The following is a 20,577-nucleotide window of genomic DNA, read 5'->3' as shown; positions in this document are numbered from 1 at the left end:
AATAACCTTTTTTAATTTGACATACTTTGAATGGGTTTCTGAATCCTGAAACCAGAAAGTTCTTACTAAAACAAGCTCTGACTACCTTGACTTTATTTCTCTCACTAGTTTTAAATAACCTGAAGAGGTTCCTTACTAATTAATGGATTTTAAAATTTTGTATTCAAATTGAATACCTTTTGAAGAACCATACAAAGGCTTTCACAGGGAGTTTTTAAAAGAATGTGAGTATCATTCTTTTTAATCCACACTTTTATAGACTTCCAAATAATGTGGTTTTTTCCCTCCCTAAAGACTCAGGTTTCTTGTGGTAATAAACCTTAAAAGATGATCTTTCAACTTGTTCCTAGTACCTGTTTTTCTAAATCTATTCAACAGAATTCTTGAGTTTTCCTTCTTAAATAGGAAGCTGAGTGCAACTGTATTGTGGTCAATATTATGAAAGTTGCACAGTCATCTAGAAAAAATCCTGACCAGTCAGACCAAGATTCACATATTTTCCCTACTCAAGAGTTTTAGATTACCCACTCTAAGAAACAATCCTCTGTAACATCTAAAAAGTTCACCTTCTATTCTGGAAATGCAAATAAAGTTTCAAATAATTGCGACAAGCTAGTAATTTCTAGTTATAAGCTAATACTCTAACAGGCAACACACCTCAAATATAAGCAAACTACAAATCTGTTAAGTTATCTGATCATTTCACAATAACTTCAAAGGCACAGGATATGTCTTGTCATATTTAATTATTTCTAGTATCTACTCAAAATTATGAGTTTGTACAGAGAAGGGTGGATAATAACCTCTGATGAAAATCTTTAAATAACAGGACAGACACACATACATAGACAGGGACACACATTTTCTTTCAAGTCCTCCAATTCAATAAAGACAACCTCAACCAAATTCTTATCATTCCATATGCTTTCTAAAGGCTACTGGCAAAACTCTAGACTATAAAAATATATCTGAAGCCATATAAAACATTCTGATCATACCAAACTTGTAAATGTTTTATAATACAATGACTTCCTCTCTTTGGGTCTGGTATTAACAACTGAGCTTACTGTTTTATGTGACCATGTAAAAACATTATTTTAACTAGGTACTGTGTTCAGACAACCATCCCTGATCACGAGACACACCCTTTTATCACCCCACCCCCTGCCATTATCTCTTCCCAATTCCTGAGTTTAGTGAACTATGTGAATGATTATGCAGGTTATTCATTTTTTCTTTTGAAAATTTGAAGTCTAGATTTTTTTTAAGTAAAAAAAAGGGAAATCATCACTAATACTACCTCCATAAATTCAGAATCTTAAAAGTCAAACTAATGGTATAAAAAAATTTCTAGTATGAAAAGCATGCCAAATTTGTCTGACATTTTCAAAGCAGGATAAGGCTTGACATATCAATGATGATACATCAACCAACTAGTAAGGGATGGATACCTCAAAGAGCTTGAGGTTCACTCTATGGTACATGTTTACAGGAAATTATAATTTGCTATGACAGAGAACACAAGGAGTAATTAATCAGTCATGGGAAGATATGAAAGATCTCACAGAGAATATGATATCTAAACTGTGACAGCCTTCTCCCTTTACAGACAGGGAAAGGAAGGTAACCAGGGAAAGGGGGTAAGAGTTGACTAGAGCAGGCAGTTAGGCATATGAGAAATTCTAGAGTGAAAGAATAAAATCATCAAGGAACTAAAGGCTTAATCTGTTTCAAATATAGAGTGAGAGGCATAAAGTAAAGGAGAATATTTTTAAATCATGCAATAATTCATTTTAAATAATAGGTTTGGGGGCTTCCCTGGTGGCACAGTGGTTGAGAATCTGCCTGCTAATGCAGGGGACACGGGTTCGAGCCCTGGTCTGAGAGGATCCCAGATGCCGCGAAGCAACTAGGCCCGTGAGCCACAACTACTGAGACTGCGCGTCTGGAGCCTGTGCTCCACAACAAGAGAGACCACAATAGTGAGAGGCCCGCGCACCGTGATGAAGAGTGACCCCCGCTTGCCACAACTAGAGAAAGCCCTCGCACAGAAACGAAGACCCAACACAGGATAGATAAATAAATAAATAAATAAACTCCTACCCCCAACATCTTCTTTAAAAAAAAAAAAAAAAAAGAATAGTTCTATTTTAAAGACATTTATGCCAGCTACAATACAGGAATCCATGGGGGAAACAATATACTCGCATCACAGAAAGTAACTGAGGAACCATTTCCAATAATCTAGAAAAGAGAAGATAGTGGCATTAATTTAAGATTTAAGAAAGTGACATTAATAATAAAGAAATAAAGTTGAATCAACATTGGTGGGAGAGGAGGATATGGTGAAGAAATAACTGAAGAAAAATAGGAGTATGTTTTTCTAGACTGGGCAAATGAAAAACCCTACCAACTAAGTAAAAAGATGGTGTTGTTTATTGGGTGTGTATGGAGAAAGCAATGATGAGTTCAACTTTAGACATGTTCCACTGAGTTACTGTGAGACATGTAAATGGAGATATCTTATAAATGGTCCAAAGTTCAAGAATAATCTGATTGGACATGTAAATTTGGAAATCCATCAGTATATAAGATGGCAATTTTCACAGCAGTGAGAATGCCCAGAGAGCATGCAAAATATGAAGAAAGTAAACAATTGAAGCCTGAGCAGGGCCAAAAGTAAAGGGAAGAGCAGAGAAAGACAATTCTAAATCATATATATGGATAGACAGATAGACAGACATATATGAAACAATAACGAGAATTACAGAAATCTAATCGTGTCAACTTTATAGATGAGAAAACTGACAACCATAGAAGTTAAAGACATTTACCCAGCTCCATAGTACCAGTTTAAAACAGTAATGGAAGGGGACTGGAACACTCCTCAAATCTAGTCCAACCTCTGAAAATAATTTACAAATAAAATTTTTTTAAATATTGAGATTCTACAATTAAATGAGTTAGCATTTTAAAAACACAAACACTGGGAATTCCCAGGCAGTCCACTGGTTAAGACTCTGCTTCCACTGTAGGGGGCCCAGGTTCCAGCCCTGGTTGGGGAGCTAAGACCCTGCATGCTGTGTGGTGCAGCCAAAAATAAAAAATAAGTACATAAAAAGAAAAACACAAACATTATCTACTCATGATTGGTGCCTTAAAAATAACTCTAATTTTGACAGAAAATATTATATTTGTTGCCTTTAATCTGACTCTTCACACCCATATATATGTTTTGAAGTATTTATTAAGATACTTTAGGTTTTGACTGTAATCTTTTTCACTCGCACTTCCTACCCTCATTGCCAATAAACTTTTAGCATGACCCTTGCTGTCTAACTAAAGTTTAAGCAGAGCAAAATAATCTTATGCTCTTATATTCTGAGACCTATTATTTAAAACATGATAAAAATACATAAAAAATTATGGTGAAAGATAATGTGAGACAAGTGAAAAGTAGCAAAGAAAGAAAGAAAGAGTTCAGCCAAAATTTTTCAACTTAATATAAATGATAAAAATTACAGTACCAGGCAAAATAGATTTCTGCATAATACTCTACATTTAATTTTATTTAAGAAAAAAATATATACAAGAAACTGGATTCAACTGATAGTCGTAAAAAGGGAACATTCACCATGGCTTTCTGAAAATATAATACAGAAAGTATGGTCCAGCAAAAAGATCTGAAGGGTCTAAGAAAAAGAGCTAACTAAAATGCAGATACATTACATTACTCCTTAATCATTTATGGCTACCATTCTAAACCTAGTAAACAATGTTTCATATCTTCTTGTATGTCACTTTCTCTTTTACCCTCCTCCTGAAGTATATATCAACCAGTAACCAAATTTTTTACTTCTATTTCAACCATAACAATACCTCATCAACACAACTAAAACAATGTCAAGTTTCTTTTTACCTTCATTGTTCAATTCAAATTGTTATTATTCCAATTTCTCTGACTTAAGCTTCTTAGCAAAAGAAGTTGCTTAAACTGATTTTTAAGGTATAACTAAAAACTAGAGGGCTTCTCTGGTGGCGCAGTGGTTGAGAATCCGCCTGCTAATGCAGGGGACACAGGTTCGTGCCCCGGTCCGGGAAGATACCACATGCCGCGGAGCGGCTGGGCCCGTGAGCCATGGCCACTGAGCCTGCGCGTCCAGAGCCTGTGCTCCGCAAAGGGAGAGGCCACAGCAGTGAGAGGCCCGTGTACTGCAAAAAAATAAATAAAATAAAAAAATAAAAAACTAGGGACTTCCCTCGTGGTCCAGTGGCTAAGACTCCACACTCCCAATGCAGGGGGCCCGGGTTCGATCCCTGGTCGGAACTAGATCCTACATGCATGCCACAACTAAGACCCGGCACAGACAAATAAATAAATAAATATTTTTTTAAGAAACAAAAACAAAATATCTAGCCCTCACTGTTACAGGAACATCAACAAAAAATCATTTCCAAATGGCCAAACCGTAGGCTGGGCATGAGTGTCATGAGAAGAAAACACACCTAATGTATATTAAAATTCAATCAGAGATTTTCACTTCCAGTTATGACAGAGTAGCTAACACTGAACACCCTCCTGATATACATAACTAGAAAACTGGAGAAAATATAGAAACAATTGCTGTTAGACAATGGACAACAGGCAGAGCAGAACTATGACCTGTGAGAGAGGGCAAACAAATGAGCTAAGCCCTAGGATCACACTCACTTTCTACATAGAAGTACCATCAGTATCACGAAATAAGAAGGGATCTGGATGAGCAGAGAGACAGAAAACAGAGTTTGGGCAAGCTGAAGCAGCTGGAATTTGTGGGACAGAGCACCAAAGAAGAAGCGAAACAGAAAAGGATGGAACACAGAAACCTAGAGTCTTTGGCTGAACACAAAGCCAAATCTCATATAAAACATGAGATTCCACAGGACCAAGCAAAGAGTAACTACCAGCATTCTCATGAAGCTAGCTAGAGTCATTAGGGTTTCAACCAGCCAGAGTAAAGACCTTTTTTTTTTTTTGCCGTACGCGGGCCTCTCACTGTTGTGGCCTCCCCCGTTGCCGAGCACAGGTTCCAGACATGCAGGCTCAAAAGGCCATGGCATAGACGTGAGGCTAAACTAGATCTAGAGCACAGGCTACTCTGGACTTGCCCCTAACAGAGCTAGAAGTATAATAAGCCTTATTAAGACCAAGCTTATTATCAAGTAAATTAACTGCCTGACAGATCAAATTTCAACACTTTTTAAAGAAAGAACAAAATCCAGACAGTCAGCAACATATTTACAATGTCCATCACACAAATATTACTAGATATGTGAAAACAAAATCGTAACACACTACAGAGAATTCTGTCTACTGATAGAACCCTGAACAAATTATTCAGTCTCCTCTCATCACTTTACAAATTTCCCTCTGTTACAATCAGAAATTAAAGAGACAAGCAGAAGCAGCTTTCCATAATAATGCAAAGGAAATGTGGTACAGAGAGTCCACTGAAGAAAGAGGGAGGAAGGGAGGAGGGTGGGGAGGAGGAGTAGAACGGTCACAGACAGATCTTCCCACTTATTACTGTACATTATAATACCTGATGACATGCATCATCACAGAAACAGTATATATGGTACAGACTACTAATACGTAAAAATACAACATTTTTACCCTACTATAAAAATTTACAGAAATAAAGCTCCTGCAACTAATGGCTAAGCTTCAATCAGTCTCAAATAAATGATAATTATTTTAGATGGGTTTTATTTCTAATGAGTATTTATTGCCATGTATAAAGAAACAACTATTGTTTATTCAAAATTTAGATACCTGGTAACTTACATAAGACACAGCCTCCAAATCAGAGAGGAAGCAAACAAGAAAAACCACAATTAAAAAAACATTTCATGAACTAATGCTCATTTACTAATTCAAAAAGAAATTTCTCAGTGCATCTCTTAAAAATCATGAGACAATTCTTACAAGCTTGGTTATTCTTGGTTTCCAAGTTGAAAGAAAACTAAAAGCAATTAGAAGGGAAGGCTGAGTTATTAGAAGGTAAGTACCAGCACAGCACAAGTGACTAATGAAAGTCAACAAAAATTAAGAAGAAAATCATATGAAGCCAGAGAACTTAGAAAAGAACATCAAAAAGAAGGCACATACTAAGAACATAAAAAGCAGAGAAGCCCAAATCATTTAACACAGGTGAAAACAGACCTGGCAGTGATGCCAGAAAACGTATCACCACATAACCTCTGCCAGCAAAGATGACCCTAAATCAAAAAGAACAGATTAAATTACACTCGAGTACAAATATAGTTCAACCACAGGCAGATAGTTACTTTTGGAAATCATTGACATTAGTTGAAATAAAAGATGTTGGTATTCAAAGGAAAAAAACAAAGAATTCACTGAATATTTTGACTAGTCAATGGCTTACTCCACTTCAACACAAAATTTTACACTTAGGACACTTATCTCCCTACTCCCATTAATCTTTGTGTCAAACTGCTGGGGCCATTCTGGCTCTTGTATTCCACAGTGTTCTCCCATGAGTTTTCCCTAGTAACTTTTGACTTTAATATACCTAATTGCATTCTAAACTACCCTCCACAAAGTATTTTTTGCGCATTATCCAAATCCTCTATGTAAAATCAAGTTGTAGCTGTAATTTTATTTCCCCAGTTCATTGTACATGGGAGTTATCCTTCACAGACACACTAAAAAAATGTTCTTCAAAACAATGTACACGGGCTTCCCTGGTGGCGCAGTGGTTAAGAATTCGCCTGCCGATGCAGGGGACACGGGTTCGAGCCCTGGTCCGGGAAGATGCCACATGCCGTAGAGTAACTAAGCCTGTGCGCCACAACGACTGAGCCTGCGCTCTAGAGCCCACAAGCCACGACTACTGAAGCCCCACGCACCTAGAGCCCGCGCTCTGCAACAAGAGAAGCCACCACAATGAGAAGCCTGCGGACCGCAACGAAGAGAAGCCCCCACACGCCGCAACTAGAGAAAACACGCGCACAGCAACAAAGACCCAACGCAGCCAAAAATAAATAAATAAAATTATTTTTTTAAAAAAACAATGAACATGAAAGTATTTCATTCAATAAACAGGTTACTTACCTATAAGGCTGAATATCTGACAGATAAAACCAAATAATTATGATTACAATTACAGAGCTTAAACTTGGGCTAACAAATTTTGAAAACTGGGTATCCAAGATCTGCTCCATTAGAGTCCTCAACCTAGAAATCCCAAAAGTCCATGGAATAAATCTTTATGGGATCAGGGAACCTAGTTCAGACTATCAATTAAAAGACAGAAGTTCTAACCCCATTTCTACCCAGAATTCTACCCAGAATCATACTTTAAGTAAATAACCTAAAAACCTTGATTATGAGTTAGGAAACAGGGACTGTATACTGCCACCTATGCTGTCTATTTCCAAGTAGTTGTGGGTGTCAAATGAGAAACTAATTCTACCCAGAATCATACTTTAAGTAAATAACCTAAAAACCTTGATTATGAGTTAGGAAACAGGGACTGTATACTGCCACCTATGCTGCCTATTTCCAAGTAGTTGTGGGTGTCAAATGAGAAACTAGATGAAATTACTTTGTAAATTATGAAACACAGTACAAATGTAAAATTATTTTATCCAGGGCAGGATGACAACTCTAGTGCTTTCTAAGCAAAATCCATCCCTAGTCTTGGAGTTTTCTGGCCCTTTGAAAGAAATTACCTTGACAAACAATAAAAGTAGTCTCATAGGAAGTAGTGAATCTAGAAGAATTGATGAGGATTTTCCTATGTAGCTTCTGAAACTGATGAAGTATCAAATGATTCCTCATAAGCATTGTGCAACAGAAGGATATATAATTATTTAGTACATTAATGTTTGCAGAGAATCAAGTTTGAAACTACAATTCTTGTAATATTCCTTAATACGATTTGAAAACAAGATTTTTACCTGAACACTACATGAGCAACACTCTTAGATGAGCAATAACTATCTTACTCTTACACTTTCATTATCTAGAAACTTACAAATCAATATCAACATCAGCAATATTATCAATGAGTTAAATCATTTGTAAGACCTCAAAAATCTAGAAACCCTAAATCTGACTTTCCACCCTCTATCTGTTCATAAAAACTTTCATGAAGCTATCCAAGGCCCTTCAAGTACAAATTTATTTAAGTATTCTGGTACAATGAGAATTCAGAGGCAACTGACCAAATCACATTTTTATTTGAAAATTTATTTTCCAGTGACTGCTTTGTGAATTGGAAGGAAAGCTCTGAACATTAAATCCCAGGACCTGAAATCTTCCATATCTTCTCTCCCTAGAAGCAGAACTTCAAAATTTAGAGGTCAGTTTCAGTGTCTCTGATTCAAAATCAGCAAAAGGTCCATTCTCAAACAGAAAGAGCAATCCACAGTTAAGCACATGATCTCAATTAGTCCAGCTATTTAGGCCAAAAAGAGAGTCATCAGGTATTATCTAACACTTTAACAGACTCCATCAACCTTGAAGATGAGAGTGTCTTGAGATAAAGTATATTTCTTTTTGATTCCCCACCCCCTAATCTTTAAGAAGGCATATTCTAGTAAATACTCCACAGCTGGAATCACACCAGAGAAGAAGATACTCTTTAGTCCCTTGATCACAGTGAAGTTCTCCATTTGGATAAATAAATACATAAAAGCACCTATGGGTTTATATGCTGGAGAAGAGGGATGGCATCTAGAGAGGAAACAGGGCAAGCACCCAAAACATCTGCAGGTTCACTCCTCTGGCCTATGGCCTAATTACCATGAATCGGGTCTAAGTCTAGGACTCGACATACAATATCTTTTCAAACATTTACAAGTGATTAGATGACCCTGTATATGATATCCCTGCAAACAAGATGGATAAATTATAGGATGAATGCAAGGATAGAAGGTTGCTGATTAATTAATGTTAATTCAAAGAACTGTAAGTGGAACAAAGAGCTATGGCCTCCTGGCTCCAGACAAAGAGCTACATCACACTCAGTGTCTTCTATTCATAATATATTTTCCAAACTGGACATCAGGAAGTACTCATTCCCTCCCTAGTGGTGGAGATCTGTGTGTGCAGGGGAACAATAATCCATTTATCCCAAGTGTCTTTTTTTTCTTTCTTTCCCCAAAGCACCTTTTAACATTTTCCAACTGCCAGAAATTTACTTGAGAATTAAAAGCACTAGACAGGTATCATGATGCTATTTTCCACAACGACAATTTGGGCAAAAAGAGTCAAAACATTTTCTCTAACCATCTCCTGGTTCTAGATAGGAATAGGGATTTTTACTGAGATTACATCTGATATGATCAAACATCTCATCCCAATTTTTCTTAAATTATCTTTAACCAAGATGCTAATCAAGATGCTCCCTCTTCATCCCACTTCTCCTGATCTGCTTCCTTTGGGGGAAAAAAAAGTTAAAAGTGAAGGGTCAAAAGGTGCTATTTTCAAAAGATGTGAAAAAGCAAAAAAGCAAGAAGGAATGAATTCTGTTGCCCAAAGTCACCCAACAAGGCACTAATTTAACTTGAGAACACTATCCTAATAAAGCAACTATCATCCAAATTCCAAAGTACTCTGTATATCCTAAGGAACCCATGAAACTAGTTTCTCATTCTCAAAGGTTTAGGAATATGCACCTCACTCTTCAAATGTCATGGCCACTATCTTTAGATAATCATTTTATAGGAATATCATTCTTCAGAATCACCAGAAGAGCTCTTATCAAAAAAGTAACATAGTGAACTAATGGGAAAATATTTTCCATGATTAATAACCAGTTAACCCTTAATAAGAGAGTACCTCTTTTGCCAAAGAAACAATAAAAAGCAAAGAATAGAATATAATTTTGTAAATATGCATACTTCCAGACTTTTCGGTATTTCCCCCAAGACACATGCTCTGCTTTCTAGTGCCTGCAGGAAAAAACTCTACTTTTGAAAACTGATACATGATACTAATGGTAAGAACTCAACTTATCTCAAATTGAAAAAACTTCATTTATGAATTGTTTTTCATCTCAAACTGGACTTCAAACATTTCAAATACATGAAAATGCTAACAGTTCCACAAAATAAGTAAAATGCTCAGATAAAATGATCTATTAAACACAATATTAAAATGCTGTTTATAAAGAAAACAGAAGAAAATTTTCAGAAAAGAGACCTATGCTAAAAGGCCACCAGGTTATCATATACAAATCTAAACTATCTATAATACGTGGCAAAAGATTATTCTACAAGCAGGATTTGATACTTTCATCCAATATATAGCAGGATCTGACAGCTGCCACAACAAAAACATTAAAAAGGTTCCTCAAATAAGTATTTTTGCACAGTTTATATAATCTGATTGTGATACTTATTCAAAAGCCTACTCTGTAGAAGTAAACGTGATTAAGTCTATCTTTTACTACTGCTGATCATGATATTTATGATAAGCACTTTTGTTAACAGTTCCTTTCACGATTTAGACATAGCTCCAATTCATTTGTTATTGCCCAGAGTAAAGAAAATCTAAGCAAAATCGTGATAAATCTGGACACGGAATTCTTTATTTTAAAAAGTACCTTGGGGCTTCCCTGGTGGTGCAGTGGTTGAGAGTCCACCTGCCGATGCAGGGGACGTGGGACCGTGCCCCGGTCTGGGAAGATCCCACATGCCGCGGAGCGGCTGGGCCTGTGAGCCATGGCCACTGGGCCTGCCCGTCTGGAGCCTGCGCTCCACGGTGGGTGAGGCCACAACAGTGAGAGGCCCGCGTACCGCAAAAAATAAATAAATAAATAAATAAAAGTACCTCTATCACAAAGGTTGAGAACAGACAGTATTTTAAGATACAGCCTCCCCTTATAATGTAGAATCAGGAAAAAAAATCCGTCTCAAATGCTTTATGTAAACTATAGAGCAGTCTTAGCTCTTGCTAATAAGCTAATTACAACATACAACTAGCTGTCACAGTATTAATGTAATATTAATACTGTAATATCTACTTCTCTACATCACAAAAGTCAGATGATGCATAAAGCACACTGTTTAAATCAAAAGTTTTAATTGGAAATTAGATATAAGTAACTAAGATAAATGTAGATTTGTAGCCTGCCAGATTCCCCTTATTTGGATGATGTTTATTCACTCATTAATTGTTCTACATTATGTGGACACCATATACACTTCATAAAGCTCTACAACTATAAATTAAAGTGTATTGTGATAACTAAAGATGTTTCTATTTTATAAATTAACTCAAATGATATAAAACTTATTAAAAAATAAAAACACCATCAACCATGTTTCCACATGTCTTTTCTAACTTGAGATGTGTGAAATCTCAAAACTAGAAAATCATATCGCCATTGAGAAGGCTAATAAAGCTGGATGTTAGTCTTTTTTTTTGGAAAATTCTTTTAAGAGTTGAGAATATCATTGTGTTAAACCCAAAATTTCAGCTAAAGCATTAATTTTAGCTGTAATAAAAATGCTATAGACATTTATGAATAAATGAAAACTTGGGGAATAATAAACAAAGCAGAATTCATGGTTACCATATTTACACATACTCTTTGTTGTGTTTCAGTGCCACATGATCTGATTCAAAGTAATAAACATCAGGATCATCATCGTCCTCTTCTGTAATGTGCGGATTGGCACTCTCTTTGGCAGATGGCAAATGTCCAATATTGAGTCTTGCCTCTGAGGATGGCTTACTTAGTCCTTCACTCCCATACTTTTCAGAGTCACAACATATGCCTTTTTCATTGTGAGAAATTTCATCGGGATTTGTGAGAGACTCACTTATATTATCACTAACAGGTGCATTTGTTTCACTGGGATTAAGATTATCCTCCTCAAGTTGTCCATTTTCTCTGCAAGGAGAACTGTTTTTAGTGGGACTACCTCTGGTAGGGGCCGCCCTCCGGGGTGAAGTTCTCAGAGTATACCGATGTTCTTGAGGTTCTGATAAAGACATCATTTGAGCCGAAATACAGTCTAGAACAGAAGATGGTTCTGGTTCTCCGGAGACTGGCATACTCTCTAGACTTGGGTCCAGGGCGTTATTGGTGCTTTCATTACACTGCTCTTTTGAGGCACTGCTATCTCCCACCACATCTACTTCCTCCTCAGAATCCCTTAAAGATGAATGAATTTCAGAAAAGGGGCCTGTAGCTGGCTCAATAGTCAGCTGATTAACATGTTCCACAGGCAGGCAGGCAGTTACTATTTTGTGGTCCTCCAATTTGACCTGCACTTCTGAATTTGTGCAAGGCACGTTATGGTCTATATAACTGTCCTCCTTCCTACTACCAAGGAACATTGAAGTGTGGGTATCCGAATCCCCATTTTCAGCTACTGATTTCTCCTGCAACACATAGGAACCAGTGCTATTTTGTTTAGTGTTCCCATCAGACTGACAGTCATCACAGTTTACAACAGCTGAATCACTGTCCTCAACACCATTGACAGCCAAATAGCCCGTGATTTCTTCAACTACTGTAGAATTAAGTGGCCCTTCCTCACTGACATTCACCTTTTTAATTTCCCTTTTCTCACAATCATCCAGTATAAGACATCGACAAGCTCGTTTAGTCCCTTGAAAATCTGCATCATTGTCCACTACTGTACTCCTCTGTTCTACTGACTCCTTGTCTGATTTTATAGGTGAATCTTCTTCTGAACTGTTTGCTGCTTCAGATCTAAGACAACGCTTAATTCTTTTCAAAACTGGTGAAACAGGTTCTGTTTGCCTTCTTTCACAATTTTCTACAGACTGCCTTTCTATGTTATCTTTTTCTGAAGAAGGAAGTCCTCTTTTCCTAGGGCTTACCCATGACTCTCGAGTACTCTGCTGTTTTATATCAGTAGTTCTTCCATTATTATTTCCTTTCTGAATTTGCACAGGCTCTGGTCTCTTCTTTGGTGATCTTGACCGTACTTGAGAATGAGAAGAGATTTCTTCAGGATGAGCAATGCTACGATTCCTTAAAGTTCTACCACAAAAAGATTCATCCAAGCCGTTTAACCCCACTGTTGATCTTGTAACACGAGTAGATCGGGAAGCAGCCATACTATGGCAAGTCCCTACAATACGGTCATCATGATCCACTCATTGGGAAACCTTCAAAAACGTAAACAAAATAATGAGAAAAAGGTAATAGTTAATACACCTAAAACAAAAGTATAAAGCTATAACTTTTTAATCCATGTATAGCCATATCTAATTTTGTGATATAATTATTTTATTAACATTTCCAAAAGTGATAATATTAGCTAACAATTAATGGCACTTAATACATTCCAGGAATCATTCTATATGCTTTACATACGTTAACTCACTTAAGTCTAACAACAATTAGAATAAGTGCTTATTATCATTCCTACTTCATAAATGAGGAGATTGAGGTACATACAGTTTAAATAATCTGTCCAAATTCATACAGCTAGTAAACTGCTGGGCAGGGCTCTAGATTCCATGCTCTTAACCTTCCTCACTATGTATCTACCTCTCAGATATACAGGGGCAAAGGGCCCAGAAAGCTCTCTCTCAAAGACAGGACTTCATCTTGGTTATTAAAATAATAATCTTGAATTTATATAGCAGCTATCACATAAACTATCCCAGTCATTTCTCATGTTTTCTCAAAACACTTCTGGGAGGTAAAAAGACAGGCTCTGCTCTTTTTAATTCACTCTTACTAAAATGAGTTTCAGGTCAAATTCTTTGATAACAAACTACGTGGCATCCAAAAAATTTTGGTTGCAGTAGAATTTTTTATAACTAAGCAGATGAACAGAAATCACAGTAGAATTTTTTATAACTAAGCAGATGAACAGAAATCACAGTAGAATTTTTTATAACTAAGCAGATGAACAGAAATCACAACCGTAGCTTATACTTGCTAAGAGCAATACAGAGCAAAGCCAAGCCACCCTAGTCTCTAGAAGTAGAGCCACAAATTAGCAAGTGAAAGAAAGTACTCTAAAGAGGATAGAAGAAAAAGGGAAAGAAGCACACTGCCAAACAAATATTACATTTAAGAATCAGGAATACACATATAACCCCATCCCTTTCCTTCTTTGAACTCCTGAGTATATGTGTATGCCACAGTATTAATGCATGTTGAGGAGATGAACAGGCTTTCTGGTGTGGATGCTTTGGTGTTTCTATAATACAAATGAGAGGGAAACTGAAAACTGCCCTGATTGATCCATTTGGATAAACTGAGTGACTCAGTGATTATTTTCCAAGGTTCTCCCAACAAGCAGAATTAAAGGATCTGTTAAAATTTCAAGTCTCCATTCTTCTGCTCCTCCTCTATTTAGCTTTCAAAAGGTACTGTGCCACTTCACTGCCTGACTTCGAATGGGGTGCAGAATGGACAGAGAAAATAGGCCAGTAATGGTTGTAGTACAAAGCTGCACAGGACCCTCTTCCCTCATCCCTTTTGCCAGCTTTCCCACAAGCTCACTCTCCTATAACCCTCCAAATGCCATTCTACCCCTCTCCCCACAAATCAAATACAATCTCTCCTTTGCCTCAACTTAGAAGTATCTAACAGTTGGAAAGGTTATTAAGAACTACAGAAGATACAGCAACATGGTATCACATACAAAAAAAAGGAACTGCCTTCTTGTTCTTGCCTGCTGACAAAATGAATAAAGTGAAGAAGTATCCTGTAAAATATGTAAGTTGAATTAGTTTTGTTTTGGAGTATGGCATACTTCTAAATTTTTAATTAACAATTTTTTAAAACCTTACAAGACTCACAAAATCAGCCCTGGGATTAAAATGTGAAAATTCTTTCTAGAGAATTCTATAGCAATCACATGAACAGTAAGTATGGAACACTGACCGGAACTTTAAAATAATGCTTTTCAAAGTAAACTTTTACTCTTTTGGAACTCATTAGTCAGACCTGATGTATAATTCTCTTCTGTTAAAATCTTCTTATCAAGATTACAGTCTATTTTTTTATTCACAGGTAATAAATAGTGAATGAACCATAAATATCCACTTTTAATTACAAAACTTTACTTCAAATGATGTTTCAAAAGAGCACAAACTAAAAAATATTAAAATCAATGTATTTGTTTCATGTACCCAAATCTGGAGCTTTCAAATTTGAAGATTACAGATTTTTAAATATTAAATACCTATGTAAATATAACAAAGAAAACATAAGTTAATTTTATAAACTTTATTTACAAAACCTAATGCATATATCTTTAATGCCAATTTGATTATATTCGTGATTTATGGTTCAAAAATAATATTGGCAATAGTATTATTTTATAAGCACACACCAAAAAAACTTTATTTTTAAAAATATGACGCCAATCAAGGGCATATAAACTTCAAATGATTCCGGTAACAGGCATTCCTAGCCCTTTTCTCTCCACACTAATCCAAATGAGAGCAAAATTTCTGCCTTATCATTATTAATGAAATAATCCTATTATTAGTAGTACCCAAAACTACTAACAAAGAATATATATATATCATTATAAAACACCACCTACAATGAGGGTCTGTTTTATTTCTTCACCATTCCAGTGATCAAAACACTGATCAACATGAAATATTAAAACTTTTTTCATTTCTTTTGCTCCCTAAAAATCTTTTTATTCCGTTCACAACTACAATGAAGTCCAAGTTTTAGAGTTCTCAAACCGTATGCTATTGGGCCGTATTTTAAACGAAACTGTTCTGTGATAAGAACCCTTGTGGTACCTCAAACTCTTGCAACTCAAAGTGTGGCCTGAACACCTGAAACTAACACAACATTGTAAATAGACTATACTCCAATAAAAAGTAAAAAAAAAGAAACCAATAGGATATTTTGTACAGAAATTTGATGACTCATATTTACTGTCCCTAAAGTAAAGTATAAGTCTTAAAAAAAAAAAAAGTGTGGCCTGACAACTAGCACCATGGACATCTACTGGAAGCTTGTTACAAATGCAGAATATCAGGCCCTGCCTTAGACCTTCCAATTAATCTGATTCCCAGGTCATTAAATGTCTATTAGGGTTTGAGAAGCACTGCCTTAGACCACTGCATCCAGACAGTAGTCTATTAAAATATATCAAGTTTCAAACTAAATTAGACCATTTATAACATATCCTTTTTTTATTTGATCCTAATAATTAAAAATTTATAAATAAAACCATTATCCCTTTGGCTAAGGAAGCACCAAATATAGAGGACTATAAAAATCTCCTGCCTGAAATTAACATATTACATATACTTAAGGTATTAAATTGGTTAAAATTCTGAAGATTAGAGTTAAGTGAAATTTCAACACTCTTCCTTCTAATGATTTTTTTCTCCTGTTCTAACCGTTTTCTTCATTATCTTTTCTATTTTTGAATAAGCATTTATAAAGACACATATTTTCTGTAGTTATCTGATAAACTGAGTGCAAAATTCAATTACCGAAAAGAGACGAACAATGTTCCAATTATCTCAACCAAGTCTCAAAGCCATGCTTTGTAAAGTATTATAGACTAAAGCAGTTGTCTTCCTCATTTTAGCTGCATAACACAAGAGTTACTAAAGAAATTCAGTGAAGAGGTTTGGAGTACAAAATTATATTCCTGCCAAAAATTAAGTTGCTAAAGGAAGAGAAAGAAACTCATTTACAAACAAAGTATCTCAGAAAATACCTCTGCTAGTTAAGTAAACAGTTAACATGGTTTAAACATTAGCCAGCACCCAACTAGAACTGGTAAGTCAATCAATCACTCTAGTTTTAGAATTAAGGGAATCTGTTAGTTAACAGATTCATACGGGCAAAACCCAATCTAGCAACTAGAATGACGTTTTTCCTATGTTATCCACAAACTAATGAATATGGCATTTTCTACAATAGAGGAAAGAGAATATAATCAATCACTAGAATTCCTCTCTTCCCCACCTTCGTAAGTTTTTATTCTATTGCAGGACATATCTCAGGAGAATCAACCAAATTTTACCCTGTCCATTCACATTAAGGCCCAAATCCTACCTATAATTCCCTATGTCTCACCCGTTTATTTACTGTTGAACTACCCTCTCCCAAATTTGAATCTACTTGTAGGATCTAATTATAGAATTCTTAAATGTAATTATAGGATTCTGAAAGGCTCTCTGAAACAGTATCAGCTATGTTTCAGATCATAAACTTCCAGCCCCTGTGATCACATCTGTATCCTTGTTTCAGTGACTGAAAGTAAAATGGTCCACCTGATGAAACACTACTCCAGCTATCTATCACCTTTACTTTAGAAATCGCAAAAGATATTTCAAAGACACTGCCTGTAAGCTTTTGTTCCACTATAATACTGAAGTAGTGTGGTTTATTTTGGGAATTGAAGGACTGGCAATCCTTCATTAACATCAATGTTCTAGCTGATATTTATTTAGTTTTATTAAGTGAACAATTTTTAGGAACTGGTCATGATACCATGCAGACAAACCAAAGTGAAAGGCAAAAAGAACAAGAGCAATTGGGAAGTGTTACCAATGATTCTTTTTCTATTTGTCTAGAACATAAACAGGAACTGTTTAATAATGGTTTAGGGACTATCCTTGTCATACAATTCTTTTAAGAAAAATTTCTTCACTGAGCAATTACCACTATTATCTATAATGTCAAAAGTATCTATAAGGTTAAAAGAAGGAGGGTGAGACCTGGGGACCTACCTATGCAATTCAACTTAAGGTTCTTAATATCAGCCTCTTTGAACCCTGGGAACTCTATAACATACTATCTTGATCTCTTGTTTAAAAGGGATCTCTTCTTTCTTCCCCATTCCGAGAGGGGCGAGGGGGTAGGCAGAGAGACATAGATATAGAGAGAGCTGAATGAATATACACTTAAAAAGACAAGTGGGGAGAAAGAGAAGTCAAGGAATTTCATACTACCCTTGAATCAAAAATACCTAGAGTGTCAAAGAAAGCTATAATGCTCTAGGGATTCCAAAGTACTTTAAGTCACTTCATTTATCCCCTGCTGGGAAAATATTTCATCCCTATGCCATTCCCTATAGCTCTGCACTCCTATGAACAGCTACCCAGACTGCACAATTTTCCATGCACCGAAGGAAGTACACAAAAATAACAAGCCTCCTCTCCTTAATTACAGGCAAACAAACAGACTATAGTTGTCTTCACTACAACAAAACTAAATAACTTACCTGTACAACCAAAGATCTATCATTGTGGAAATATTATCTCTTTTCCTTATATCCTGAAGGAGTTGGAGCTATGATCTAGAATAGAGCTTAAGCATCATGGTTTCAGACTCTCAGCTTCAGCCATGGAGAATACTAGAACTTCCTAAATTCCTTTCTTTAATAATAAAAAAAAAGAATTAAAGAAGCAAATTAACTTATGCTAAAATATTTTGGTAACATCTTTGGTAATTCTTGTTAACTTTGTAGCCTCAGAGATATCAAGAAACTGGAAAAGGATTTTTAGAAACCAACAAAAACAAACCAAAAAGAGCTTGAAATATACTAAATCTTTACAACAACTCAGTACTATTTTGAGTCAAAATATAACTCAGTTCTTTTCTAGAGTCTAAGGCAATATTGTTTTGAGGTGACCCCAAAACTGCCCTTGATAAGAAGATTCCTCATACGGAATTTATAATCTCTTACTCTTATTCTAGAGGCCTTCCCAAAGTTTGGCTTTCAGGTATTTAAAACTAGGGACTGAACAACAAAAATAATTTAGACTATGTACAACAAAGAATCAACCAAGTCTTCTGCAATATATATACATTATAACTTTGGTTATATAAAGCGCTACAAGACTTTACAAAGGGAAATTTTTTATAAAGGGAAATTTCTATTATTTTTGGCATATGGATTTTCAACAAAAACAAAAACAATAAGGATTTTCTGGCTTCAGTACCCAGTTGGCCAGATATTTTAATTAACCTAATTATAATCCATTTCTTGGACAGTCTGGTTAATTACAGTTTTACTTTATAATAATGTATTATGATATCGTTTTCAGAGAATCTGGATAAATGGGTTACTATGAATGCCCATCTAAAAACGAGGAACACCAGGAAAAAGACTAGCAATGTTCATGATGGAAATTGTCACTTTATTATAAACATAAAACTAGATATTCTAAAAGTGACACTATTTTTGGTAAAGGATTGTAACTTAAAAACTACTGCAAAAAATTTTTAAAAATAAAAACTGATGCAATTATCAAGCTTTGTAAACTAGATTTACTGCCTAGAAAAAATAAATAGATTACAGTTTTAGTCAGCAAGAGGGCAACAAGGCTAATATCTAATATCTAATACCTATAGATGCAACCTCTCCCAGATATGTCTTCTAAACTCTTGAAAAGTACAAGGTAGGAAAATTGTCTAAATAAAATTATTTAATACTACATTAAAAAATGTTCTAAATTAACATGAGGAGGGTACACAGTGAAAAATGGTCCCACAAAAAAGTAACCCTTGACTTGAAACTTCACTCTTCTTATAACAGGTTCGAATTGCCAACACCTTTGTACTCAACCCTGAAATCCTTTCACAAATATGGTAAAGCATTACACTGTATGGTGTATGGAGATGGTAGCAATCAACAGAGCCAAAGAGGATCCACAGTTTAGGATGTGTTTCTCAGTATTCACTGGCACGCCCATTCCAGTGCTCTATCAAGTTCCAATCAGTCACGTTACTATCCTATTTGGGTAGGGTTTGCTGTTGAAACATCATCCATTATATTTGCCAGGCAAGGAGATCTGCAACAGTTATTTTCACAGAAGAACTGATACTTACAGCTGAGTCCTACCAGTATTAAGATAAACAGGATCATGCAGATGATTAGGCAGATTAGGCTTCTTAAAAGCCTAATACAGTGAAAAAGAAACTTCAATTACTTCTACTAACTAAAGCCCGCTTGGCCTTAATTAAGATTACATTTTTTCTTACCTTTTTTAAAAGTGTTTCGCCTAGTATTTGATTCCCAAGCGTCTGCATTTATCTGTCATCACTGTAAATGTCCATGTTACACTGAGACTTCAGGTATTACTTATTTATATGGTTGTACTAGCACAACTTGATATCTGTGAAGGGAAACCACAATATAGTCACTATGGATGTGTTACTGTTTACAGATTTGTGGATAAAACTGATAATATTTCTTAACACACCACACACTGCATTTTCTAATAAATTTCACAAATAATTCCTTACATTTACCTACAAAATGTGTTATTTTTTAGCAGACTAAGATATGTTAACACTCTTACAAATGCTTCTCACAGTACCCACATAAAATATTTCTAAATTAAAATTCTTACAAGTTTTAGAGCTCCTTATATTCCTTTTCTGACTACTAATGTAGACATACAGATATATCTGTAATTTTTCAGACATTAATAGAAAAGTACTTTTTTGTGTTTTACAACAATATTAGGGAATAAATCTAGAAAGCTTAAGAATGCAGTAAAAAAGATCATGACTTTCCCCTAAATATGACTTTAAAACATTCTATGTCTTTTAAAGTAACATTTTTGTCTTGGTT

The 20,577-nt window shown here is 35.5% G+C and overlaps 1 protein-coding gene across 12 annotated transcripts in view; it reads right to left on the bottom strand.

Moving 5' to 3' along the window:
• ZZZ3 (zinc finger ZZ-type containing 3) overlaps positions 1-20,577 on the bottom strand; it is a 111,067-nt gene that overhangs the window by 50,022 nt on the left and 40,468 nt on the right. For 4 of the 12 annotated variants that reach the window (XM_067044467.1, XM_067044508.1, XM_067044483.1 and 1 more), the window contains exons 2-3: positions 19,983-20,116; positions 11,604-13,159 (exon numbers count right to left, since the gene is read on the bottom strand). The exons of 2 other annotated variants lie outside the window; for them this stretch is intronic. In XM_067044467.1, the coding sequence (XP_066900568.1) occupies positions 11,604-13,108 (1,505 nt within the window). In that variant the 5' untranslated portion in view covers positions 13,109-13,159; positions 19,983-20,116. Of the gene's footprint in view, positions 1-11,603; positions 13,160-18,219; positions 18,374-19,982; positions 20,117-20,577 lie in introns of all 12 variants that reach the window. 6 more of the 12 variants (XM_067044500.1, XM_059075103.2, XM_067044473.1 and 3 more) reach the window with 3 other exon arrangements.

This window comes from Kogia breviceps, chromosome 1, assembly GCF_026419965.1.
Source record: "Kogia breviceps isolate mKogBre1 chromosome 1, mKogBre1 haplotype 1, whole genome shotgun sequence".
NCBI classification, from domain to species: domain Eukaryota; kingdom Metazoa; phylum Chordata; class Mammalia; order Artiodactyla; family Physeteridae; genus Kogia; species Kogia breviceps.
Note: the sequence above shows the minus strand (reverse complement) of the source record. Positions and strands in the feature narration are given on the sequence as shown.